Source organism: Bufo gargarizans, chromosome 5 (genome assembly GCF_014858855.1).
Source record: "Bufo gargarizans isolate SCDJY-AF-19 chromosome 5, ASM1485885v1, whole genome shotgun sequence".
Classification (NCBI taxonomy): domain Eukaryota; kingdom Metazoa; phylum Chordata; class Amphibia; order Anura; family Bufonidae; genus Bufo; species Bufo gargarizans.
In genome coordinates, this window is record NC_058084.1 from 449641767 (window position 1) to 449654054 (window position 12288).

A 12288-nucleotide genomic window follows, 5' to 3' on the forward strand; every position below is an offset into this window, starting at 1 on the left:
CATGGTGGATTCAAGGAAACTGAATTACCGGTAAGTCTAATTGCGGTTTTTCCATTTCCTCCACCATGACGGCCCACAATGAGATATATCAGATAACTAAGTGGGTGGGGATATCGCCTGTAAAACCCTCCGGCCGAAAAGAGCTTCATTTGAGTCCGGAAGATTAAGACGATAATGTCTTACAAAAGTATTTGCGCTTGACCAGGTTGCGGCTTTACAAATCTGGTCCAGCGAGACCCCTCCTTTCAGAGGTCAAGGGTCAATCTCATTGTGGGCCGTCATGGTGGATGAAATGGAAAATGCTGATTCTTGTCCGCAATTGCAGACAAGAATAGGACATGTTCTATCTTTTTTGCAGGGCCAAGGAACAGAAGTACGGATGCGGACAACACACAGTGTGCTGTCTGCATCATTTACAGCCCCATTGAAATGAATGGGTCTTTTTCACACATACTCACAGGCACTCTCACATACATGTATGTACTCTCACATACACAGACTGTCATACATGCAGGCACTCTCACATACACACACTGTCATACATGCATGCACTCTCACATACACACACTGTCATACATGCAGGCACTCTCACATACACAGACTGTCATACATGCAGGCACTCTCACATACACAGACTGTCATACATGCATGCACTCTCACATACACACACTGTCATACATGCAGGCACTCTCACATACACAGACTGTCATACATGCAGGCACTCTCACATACACAGACTGTCATACATGCATGCACTCTCACATACACGCACTGTCATACATGCAGGCACTCTCACATACACAGACTGTCATACATGCAGGCACTCTCACATACACAGACTGTCATACATGCAGGCACTCTCACATACACACACTGTTATACATGCAGCCACTCTCACATACACAGACTGTCATAAATGCAGGGCCTCTCACATACACAGACTGTCATAAATGCAGGGCCTCTCACATACACAGACTGTCATACATGCAGGCACTCTCACATACACAGACTGTCATACATGCAGGCACTCTCATATACACAGACTGTCATAGATGCATGCACTCACATACACACACTGTCATACATGCAGGCACTCTCACATACACACAACTGTCATACATGCAGGGCAGGCACTCTTTTACACTACATTACATATAGATCCCTTCCCCACCTCCTGCTCTGTATTGCTGGTTCTTGTGTCCTCAGCCAGGCTCCTCCCCCTCTCAGTAGCAGGCTCAGGCTCCTCCCCCTATCAGTAGCAGGCTCAGGCTCCTCCCCCTCTCAGTAGCAGGGCTCGGTCTCCACACAGCAGCAGCCCTTCCTTCCTTCTAGCAGAGCTGGCTCATTGGAGGAGAGGCTGTCAGTGCTTTTGAGTGACAGTTTGTAGACCAATCAGCTCTCCATCTCCTGGTCAGTAAGGTCCTATTTTTGATAAAATCACGGCAAAATGCTGTGTTTTTTTGCCGCAATTTGTTAAAAATCAGACCCTGTGGATCCAGCCTTACTGACCAGGAGTGCTGATTACACTAAAACCTACCAGCCCTCCTACGAATCAGCGCTGCTATTCAGCCCCTGACCAGCAGATCATCTCTCAGTCCCTCTGAAGTTCAGGAAGGGGGCCCCACTGCAGCCAGCTACTTTTCCTATTGTGTGCAATCGCACAGTTGTAGGAGCTTACCTGCAACTCAGAAAGCTCATTTGTTAGTCACGATCTCCCCAGTGGGCCAGTCCAGGCTGGGCCCCCCCCTCACACTCTGGGCCCCTGTGCAGCTGAACCAGCTGCACAGGCAGTATGTCCACCCCTGGCGCCTGCCACACAAGGGTCTCGGCCTCCTGGATGGGAGTATGTAAATTTATTTGTGTGTACCCAGCATCTGTGGTTGTGTTCATTACCACATTTAAGTAAAACACGGTTTTGGCAAAACTGGTGTCAGAGTTGCTTCCCCCATTCGTGACCTCGCTGTATCCTGGGGAGCCCACCCCTGTACATGGCTTACACAGTCAGCATTGCCTAGTAGTGTTTGATGTACACATACTGGGAAACTAGGTGGAGCAGGGGGCCCATGCTAAGTTTTGCTATAGGATCTGTATACGCCCCTGCTACTTTCGGTCTCAAATATCATTGTTGCTTACCGGGAGAGGGGACATCAGAGCTCTTGCTGTTGTCTTTTTTACAGATATAGCCCAGCTTTTGCATGCATTCCTTGTTTTCCCACTTTGCGTTTTTTCCAGCATTCAATGCTACACAATCTGATTCTTCCGATGGATTTCCTTAAAGGAAGAGACAAATATCAGTAAAAAATCTAACCTTGATTTCTCTTATATGTATAGTTTTATTAGATACAATTGCCGGCTCCACATTTTTTATAAAAATTATATTGTGTGTATGTGTATTATTATTTTTTTAGGCCTCATGCACACGACCGTTGTTCGAGTCCACATCTGAGCCGCAGTTTTTTTGCGGCTTTGGTGCGGACCCATTCACTTCGATGGGGCCGCAAAAGATGCGGACATCACTCCGAGTGCTGTCCGCATCTGTTGCTCCGTTCCGTGGCCCCGCAAAAATAATATAACATGTCCTATTCTTGTCCGTTTTGTGGACAAGAATAGGCATTTCTACAATGGGCCGCCCGTTCCGTTCTGCAAATTGCGGAAGGCACACGGACAGTTTCTGTTTTTTGCAGATCCGCAGTTTGCGGACCCTAAAAAACAGAACGGTCGTGTGCGTGAGGACTTAAGGACATGTGCTCTCAATAAAGTTGGATCATCTAACAGCAGCCATGCGTGTATATCGCATTGCATCCGCACTTGCTTGCGATTTTCACGCATCCCCATTCATTTCTATGGGGCCTGCGTTGCGTGAAAAACGCAGAATATAGAACATGCTGCGATTTTCACGTAACGTACAAGTGATGCGTGAAAATCACTGCTCATCTGAACAACCCCATTGAAGTGAATGGGTCCGGACTCAGTGCGGGTGCAATGCGTTCACCTCACGCATTGCACCCGCGTGGAATTCTCGCCCGTGTGAAAGGGGCCTAAATGTTTTTTTGTTAATTACTATTCAAAGATCAACCTCAACATTCACCTGGAAGCCAGTTGAGATATCTAAAAGGACTTCCACCATCCCATCTCCAGCCAGCATTAACGTCCAGCCTATTGAGCCCGATCCATAAGGCTGTGGTGAGGCCATGTGTTAACCCTGCAGGATAGAGAATATATAGGCAAATAACAATGGACTACATAGAGCTTAGGCTGGGTTCACACATCAGTTATTTGGTCAGTTATTTTTATATCAGTTAGGCCGAATGCACACTACAGATCTCCAGGAAGACATCCTTCCCTGCGAGCAGTCCTGTGAGTACAAATCCAGAGTCCAGGAGAAGCCAAATTCCTCCGCAGCTAGTCGGGCCCAAACCAAGCAGAAGACAGACATAGCAGAAGATAAATACCTGCCAGATTCTCTAGGCATATGACAAGAAGCAGAATATATATAGATTCCTGCCCATATTGCCAATACCTGCTGGGACCCAAGACTATTGCTGTAACTCGTATGGATATCTGTTGCCATTCAGTAAAGACAAGTTGGATTATATCTCCTGTCGGGATCTCAATCATTCCACCATTACTCCTACTGACCACACTCAATTTTATTGCAAGTGAGCCAGGATCCAGGAGTCCAGCCGTACCAAGGTAGGAGACACAGTTGACACTACCATACCTACTACACAGAGACACTATCCCCCTCTGGCATTCCTCACCTGGTACGTTAGCTATAACATCTTAAAGGGCCCTTCTACAGTACCTGCGCAAGCTGCAATTGGCGTCACGAACTAAAAACTATTAATATTGCGCCAGTGCACTTAGTCACCAATCCGGCTTACTGCAAATGCAGAATCCCCAGGGGTTTTGCCCCAGAATGTGTTGAAAACAACATGAAAATTCTGTTGTGTGAACACACCCTAAGGGCTCATGCACATGAACATAAGCCAGCCAGGCCCCTATTGCTGCCCGCAAACAGCCAGTCTGCTATATACAGGCATCGGCTGTTTGGGCACCGCATTATGGATCCAGAAGGTGAGGTGCAGAATGGAGGCGCAGAACCCATGTGAGCACTATGGAGTGCTTCCATGGGGTTTCTCTCCATGCCTCCGCACCGCAAAAAAATAGAACTTGTTCTATTTTTTTGCGGTGAGGACGAATCACAGACCCATGCAAATTGAATGGGACTGCATCAGTCTTCGCCAGCCACATGGACAGTGCCCGTGCATTGAGGACTGCAATTTGAGGTCCCCAATGCACAGAACAGACGGCACATGTTATTGTGCACGAGCCCTAAGGCTTCCTTCAAACATAACAGCAAATTTATGAAAACTCTCTTTGTTGTGCACAGTAACCAATCACAATGCAGCTAACATTTCATATTCTGCTCTTGAACAATGAAAGCTGAGGGGACAGGGCTACAGTTACCAGGATTGTGTTCCGAAAACTCGGTTTATGGAAATCCAGACGTGGGTATTCCTGGGTGGGTTTGGGACAGATCAGATGGGGGGGGGGGACTTATGTAAACCCAACCCAGGAGTGAGCATTCGTGGGCAGGCTTGGGGCAGACCAGGAATTTATAATACACTGGTTAGTAGGTATGTGCAGTAACCCAATACAGGGGGTATCTGCAAATAGTTTGTGATGTTATGCTTAGAGATGAGCAAAGTTTTAAAAAATTTGATTTGGCAGTTCTGCCAAAGTTCCCCAAGAAATTCAATTTGTTACAAATTAATTTGTCAAGAAAGCTATAAATCAGGTATACCCAGGCCACTCTGCTTTAGGCCTCTTGCACACGAATGTTGTGCATCCGTTTCGTGCATTGGGGAACGTAATTTGCAGGGCACAATACGCCGTGTACAAGAGGCCTTAAAGGGCTTCTGTCACCCCACTAAAGTCATTTTTTTTTTTTTGGCTACTTATAATCCCTATACTGCGATATATCAATACATAATGTTATTAATCATTTTGGTTCAGTAGTTAATAAAAAAAACGGACTTTTATCATATTCAAATTACCTGTCTACCAGCAAGTAGGGCGGCTACTTGCTGGTAGCAGCCGCATCCTCCTTTCATAAAGACGCCCCCTCCTCATGTTGATTGACAGGGCCAACGAACGCGCTCGTTCTCTGGCTGGCCCTGTCTGCATTCAAAAGCTGGCGCCTGCACCGTACCTGTCTTCAGTCGGCGCAGGCGCACTGAGGGGAGGACGCTCGCTCGGCCGCTCCATCCTCAATGCGCCTGCGCCGATGACGTCACATCTACACCCGGCGCAGGCGCACTGTGGAAAGAGCGGCCGAGCGAGCGTCCTCCTCTCAGTGCGCCTGCGCCAACTGAAGACAGGTACGGCACAGGCGCCAGATTTTGAATGCAGACAAGGCCAGCCAGGGAACGAGCCCGTTCGCTGGCCCTGTCAAATCAACATGAGGAGGGGGCGTCATTATGAAAGGAGGATGCGGCTGCTACCAGCAAGTAGCCGCCCTACTTGCTGGTAGACAGGTAATTTGCATATGATAAAAGTCTGTTTTTTTAAATAACTACTGAACCAAAATGATTAATAACATTATGTATATGATATATAGCGGTATAGGGATTATAAGTAGCCCAAAAAAAAAGACTTTAGTGGGGTGACAGAAGCCCTTTTAGGTATGGGCACACGAAGCAGCCGTGCTGCGATGAAGAAACGCACGGCCAATTAGCCTGCAGCTGCCTTTCATTTAATAATGAAGACCAAACTGTACAGTCCTTCATTGTTAATGGCTGCTTGGCACCTTTAACCCTTAGAGGACAGGGCAATTTTCAATTTTTGCATTTTCCTTTTTCACACTTCTTCTTCCCAGAGCCATAACGTTTTTATTTTTCCATTCACTTAGCCTTATGAGGGCTTATTTTTGGCTGGACAAGTTGTACTTTCTAATAGAACCATTTATTGTTGCATACAACGTAGTGGGAAGCGGGAATGAAATTCCAAATGGCGTGGAATCGAGAAAAAAAAGCAATTCTGCTACAGTTTTTTGGGATTTTGTATGGCGCTCATTTTGCAGTAAAATTGACCTATTAGCTTCATTCTCCCAGTCAGTACGATTACAATGTTACCACACAAAAAAATGCATAACCTTGAAAAAAATAATTTTTTTTCATCATTTTTTTTCATCATCATATTCTGCCCCCTATAACTTTTTTGGTTGTTATGCATACAGAGTTGTGTAAGGCCTCTTTCTTTGCTGGGTGATCTGTACTTTTCAGCGATACAATAATTTTGAAGTGTGTGACTTATTGATCATTTTTTTATAAATAAAATCTGGGGATTTAAAGTGACAAAAAAAGGTGAATTGGGAGGTTATTTTTTCCCATTATGCCATATGACAATATTTTTCTATTTTATTATGATGTTTTTTTCATTGGTTAAGCATTTTGATTTTGGGTAAAGGGGGCTGTATATATATATATATATGTAGATAAGGCTGCCGTGCAGCCTGAATTTGTGGGAGGGGCAGAGGACCCGCCCCTTGGCTGTATATATATTCCTCGGTTCACAAGGGACGGGACGTGCAGCCAGGTACTTCCGGTTACGTCTGGTTCCTGCACGTCCCGCATTTTTCAACAAGGGTTTGGGTGAGTATCAGGACAGGTCGGCGTCCAGCGGCTCGTGCGGTCTCAGGTAAGTTAGGAAGCCGGTGCCGGGCAGCGGCAGCAGAGGCGGGCGCGCGGCTGGTGTTGTACCTACCCCGGTGCGGTGGAAGCCGATGTCCGTTGGGGGGAGTGCCTTGGCCGGCTCACATCCAGGTCGGGCGGCGCTGGCCAGTCTCGTGCAGGCGCATGTTCAGGGGGCGGCCGCGAGTGCCGGTTGCTAGGTACGCGCGGCGGCCCCGCCCCCCGGCAACACACGCGCCGTACCAGTGGGCCCCTCCTGCAGCCGGGGGAGCCGCTGTCATTTATGGTCAACGCATTGAGCAATCACATTCACGGTATGATCTCCCATAAGGCGCGATCAGGGGGGGTCCGGTGGCATCAGTGTTCCATTTAACTCTTGCTTGGCCGTGCTCCATTCTGTTTTCTTTCAGCAGCACGGCAGGTGTCCCTGCATGACAGGTCATCACCCTGCTTCATACGGCAGGGAATATGCACAGGCTCCTTTCACGGCGCACATTAGGTTCCTGGCCAGGGTGGCAGCATCCTGGTGCATCGCACGGCCTTATTTGGTGGCATAGTATTAGGTATGTGCAAAAAAAAAAAAAAAAGTACATTCGCCACTACGGTTCCACTGTCCAACTATACCACATAGATCTGCTTCTACTGTACTTTAACCAGCGGCCTCACTGAGCTGTGATTGTCAGATATGAAGACCCCAAGCTTCGATATATATTTTACTTTACCTGCTCTAGAGTGGTGTTGTGGGGCTCTCCGTACGGGAACAGCAGGGCCCGTGTTCTGTGGAAAGCTTGGTTGAAAAAAAAAAAAAAAAAAAAAAAAGATATATATATATATATATATATATTTATTGTTGTCATGCTTCATCATATTGCAGTGTCTGCCTCTGGTCAGTTATCTGACGCTCCACTCCATGCCAAGGATTCCTTACTTGCAGTAGGTGGTAGGTCCTGATTTCTATACGGGTATGGTAGGTGTCACGGGGGTTTGGCCGCAGGCACGTTCACACGTCCCATATGTGATGTCCGCCGCACCAGTGGCAGGTGGTCCCTCTTGGCATGTTCAGGTTGTCATACCCGTCTCTCTCTCGTTGCTCGTTTGCTTGAAACGTTCAGGCACTATGCTGCCGGCCACCCCGGTGACGCATGATTCTGCCTGGAACGTCCAGGTTGTCACTTGTCTATTGTGGTACGTCTGCTTGAAGCGTTCAGGCATTGTTGCGTCCGCCACGCCGGTGGCATGTAGTCCTGCCTGGAACCCCAGGTTGTCATTTTGTTTATTGTGGTGCGTCTGCTTGAAGCGGTCAGGCAATGTTACGTCCGCCACTCCAGTGGCACATTGTCCTGCCTGGATCATCTAGGGTGTCTTTTCGTCTCATGTGGTACGTCCGCTTGAAGCGTTCAGGCGTTATTATGTTGGTCACTCCGGTGACGCGTGGTCCTGCCTGGAACGTCCAGGTTGTCATACTCGTCTCCTGTTGCACGTCTGCTTGAAGCGTTCAGGCAAAGTATGTCTGCCACGCCGGTGGCATGTGGTCCTGCCTGGAACATCCAGGTTGTCATACTCGTTTCCTGTTGCACGTCTGCTTGAAGCGTTCAGGCAAAGTATGTCTGCCACGCCGGTGGCACGTGGTCCTGCCTGGAACATCCAGGTTGTCATACTCGTCTCCTGTTGCACGTCTGCTTGAAGCGTTCAGGCAAAGTATGTCTGCCACGCCGGTGGCACGTGGTCCTGCCTGGAACGTCCAGGTTGTCATTTTCATCTCCTGTTGCACGTCTGCTTGAAACGTTCGGGCAAATGTTACGTCCGCCACCCCGGTGGCACGTGGTCCTGTCTGGTACGTCCAGGTTGTCTTACTCGTCTGTTGTTGCACGTCTGTCTGAAGCGTTCAGGCAATGTCGCGTCAGCCGCCCCGGCGGCATGGTGTCCTGTCTAAGTACGTCCAAGGGGTCTTTTCACCAATCTTGGCACGCATCCGCCCATAGCAGCATGCATGACCTAGCAGCACGCCCGGGGGGGTCATGTTATCCTGGTTTGTTGGCTCATCATTGTTTTGCCTGAAGCATTTAGGCCATGTTTTCTTTTACCCTTAGGGGCAGACTGTACGGCCCAACACAACCAGGTTGGTAATATTCCCAGGGCATTTAGATTTTCATACATTGTTCTTTGTTTGTACAGCAGCACGTTGGAGGGTCTCAGTGCCTTCGGCCTTCCATAAACAAGGCCTCCACCTCGGTCGGTGGTGCCAGCCTCCAGTACGGTATCTATTCAAGTTTCATCAAATTCCATAACCAGGTGAGTATCAATTTCTGGTCCGTCAGGCCCGGCCATAGTCTAGGGTCGGGCTTACCTGCCCGTCCGTGATGCCGCTTCCGGTTTTGCGTCCTCGTGGAATCCGGACCGCGGCGCCTCCGGTAGGTGGTCCCGGCTGGGTAGCCGAGCCCAATTGCAGTGCGACGCACCCCCACTTCTCTCCCTGCAGACTAGAGCAAGTCCGGTCGGGGGACCCGCACGGCGTCTCCTGCGTTCCCCCCCCCCCCCCTCCGTCAGGTGCTGGGCTTCACTGGTACGGAGGGGGGGGGGGGGTCGGTACGGGGGCACTAGTCGACGCCGCGGTTCTCAGGTGAGGGACAGGTTCTCTGTGGATATGGCCTCCTAACTATCCCATCAGGCGGCAGGGTCCCGGTCACCCCCTGTCTTCCTGGGCTGGCGCCGCTCCTACTGGCCATGCCTGGTCCTCCAACGAGCACCCCAGCTGTCCCTGTCGCCAAGGGTCAGCATGGGGGGGGCAGGCTGTTCCCGGGGAGCTTGGGGTGGCTAGCAAGCGGAAAGTGCCCGGTGTCCCCAAGGCACTGAGGTCGCCAAATTGCGCAAGGGTGCGTTTGGTGTTTTATTCCAGGGTTCGTTCGGTATGCGCATTTCTAGAATCAGTCAGGGGCCATACGTCCCCTGAACCGCTCAGGCGTTTGTGTTTTTGTTTACGGTATTTCTTGAAGCACGCCGTAGTCTGGCTTCCCTGAATCACTCGGGTTTTGTTCCTTGTTTCGCTCAGGTGTCATGTTTCTCCGAATCACAGGTGGCACGTCCCCAAGAATCGCATGTGTCATGTCTTCCCTGAATCGCTCAGGTTATGTTTTCTCCAAATCACAGGTGTCATATCCCCAAGAATCGCAGATGCCAAGTATTCCCTGAATCGCTCAGGGTTATGTTCTCCGTTCACAGGCGTCATGTTCCCAAAATCACATGTGTCATGTCTTCCCTGAATCACTCAGGTTATGTTTTTTCCAAATCGCAGGTGTCATGTTCCCAAGAATCGCATGTGTCATGTCGTCCCTGAAACGCTCAGGGTATGTTTTCTCCATATCACAGGTGTCATGTCCCCAAGAATCGCAGATGTCAAGTATTCCCTGAATCGCTCAGGGTTATGTTTCTTCATTCACAGGCGTCATGTTCCCAAAATCGCATGTGTCATGTCTTCCCTGAATCGCTCAGGGTAACGTTTATCTCCAAATCGCAGGTGTCATGTCTTCCCTGAATCACTCAGGGTTATGTTTTCTCCAATTCACAGGTGGCATGTTCCCCAAATCGCATGTGTCATGTCTTCCCTCAGTGGCTCAGGGTTCAGGTTCCCTGAATCACTCTGGCGTCTGCCTCCCCTTAGTCACTTAGGGGTAACGTTCCAGGTCTGGTGTGTTCCCTGAATCGCTCGGGTCTGGTGTAGTCCCTGAATCGCTCAGGTCTAGTGTATTTCCTAAATCGCTCAGGTCTGGGGTGTTCCCTGTATCGCTCAGGTCTGGGGTGTTCCCTGTATCGCTCAGGTCTGGTGTATTCCCTGAATCGCTCAGGTCTGGTGGGTTCCCTGAATCGCTCAGGTCTGGTGTGTTCCCTGAATCGCTCAGGTCTGATGTGTTCCCTGAATCGCTCGGGTCTGGTGTGTCGCTGGATCGCTCAGGTGGTGTGTTCCCTGGATCGCTCAGGTCTGGTGTGTTCCCTGGATCGCTCAGGTCTGGTGTGTTCCCTGGATCGCTCAGGTCTGGTGTGTTCCCTGGATCGCTCAGGTCTGGTGTGTTCTCTGGATCGCTCAGGTCTGGTATGTTCCCCGATTCGCTCGGGTGTTGCGTTCCCGGATTCGCTCGGGTGTGGGGTTCCTGTTTTGCTCAGGTGTGGTGTTCCTCCCACATTCAGGGTTCCAAGAATACTACTGCTGATGCGCTGTCCCGGTTTAACATTGATATCTTCTTTCTGCACATGCCACTCGCAGACACAGGGGGGCAGGCGTTCCGGCATACAGCGACCTGGTGGGGGACTAACATCGTTGTTCAGCTGAGCAAAGCACCTGTCGCACCAGAGCCTGTCTGAAATACAGTCAGGAACTATCGTACGGGCTGGAATCTGTATAGAAAAATTTGCCGAGAGGCATCCACAGGGCAACGTGGATGATGTGTCATTCATTATGGCCTTCATCACGCATTGCCATGCCAACCTCGGACTCGCTCACGATACCATCCGCCTGTAGTTGGCGGGGGTGCAACATCAGTTCACGTTGGACAATCCGGCCCGGATCTCTTTCTTTACATCGCAGGCCATCAAGGCCACGCTCCGGGGCATTGAGGAAGCCGGTGCAAGTAGGCTGGTGGTCCGGCAACCCATGTCCGGCTCCTGGTTCAGGCAGTTGTCCTTGGCTCTGGATGGTGATCTTTTTGGGCCCTTGGTTAGCACCATCATTAAGCCGCCCTTTGCCTGGGGTGTTGCGGGTTCCTTCGTCCGGGGGAATTCACCGCCTCCGTCCGAAACGTCCGTCGTCTCCAGAAGCAGCACTTGACCTGGCATCAGGACCTGTTTGTGCTGAGCATTCCATCTACCAAGTCTGCTCAGACAGGGCCTCCAACCCTGGTTCTTTCTACCCCTCGCATAACGCCTGGTGCCCGGTCAAGGTGCTGCGTCGGTTGTCTGTGGCCCTGCAGACAGCAGCAGCAGATAGTGGTCCACGCCTCAGTTCATGTCACATGTACGCTCATTAGTGGCGGGGTTAGGTCAGGACCCGAAAGGCGGCTCGGGGCGCTCCTTTCGTATTGGGGCAGCGTCAAGGCACCAGATACCTCCTCATGTCGTCGGGTGCATGGGGCGCTGGGTGTCGTCATGTTTTGCTAGGTACGTTGATTTCCAATCAGAAATCCACAATGCTTTCTGTTCTCTTGCCCTGTAACGGTACAATAAAGTATCTGTCTGCACAATGGTGTCTCCTTTTTGGCCCCTTTTAGGCCTATCCTCGTTACAGGCTTCCGGCATTCACCAGCCAGAGGTCAGCGCTAGCTCCTTCTTCCAGGGACCGTCGCCCTGACCACAAGTAGATAAGGCTGCCGTGCAGCCTGAATTTGTGGGAGGGGCAGAGGACCCGCCCCTTGGCTGTATATATATTCCTCGGTTCACAAGGGACGGGACGTGCAGCCAGGTACCCCTCCCTCCCTTCCCCTTTTCATAGCTCTTCCTTTAGGATAGGGCCCCTTTTAGGCCTATCCTCGTTACAGGCTTCCGGCATTCACCAGCCAGAGGTCAGCGCTAGCTCCTTCTTCCAGGGACCGTCGCCCTGACCACA

At 50.3% G+C, this 12288-nt stretch overlaps 1 protein-coding gene across 3 annotated transcripts in view; it reads right to left on the reverse strand.

The window, feature by feature from the left end:
- Nucleotides 1-12288, reverse strand: part of LOC122938531 (macrophage mannose receptor 1-like) — a 335729-nt gene that overhangs the window by 252040 nt on the left and 71401 nt on the right. For all 3 annotated transcript variants that reach the window (XM_044294084.1, XM_044294083.1, XM_044294085.1), the window contains exons 5-6: nucleotides 3089-3202; nucleotides 2134-2271 (exon numbers count right to left, since the gene is read on the reverse strand). In XM_044294084.1, the coding sequence (XP_044150019.1) occupies nucleotides 2134-2271; nucleotides 3089-3202 (252 nt within the window). The remainder of the gene's footprint in view (nucleotides 1-2133; nucleotides 2272-3088; nucleotides 3203-12288) is intronic.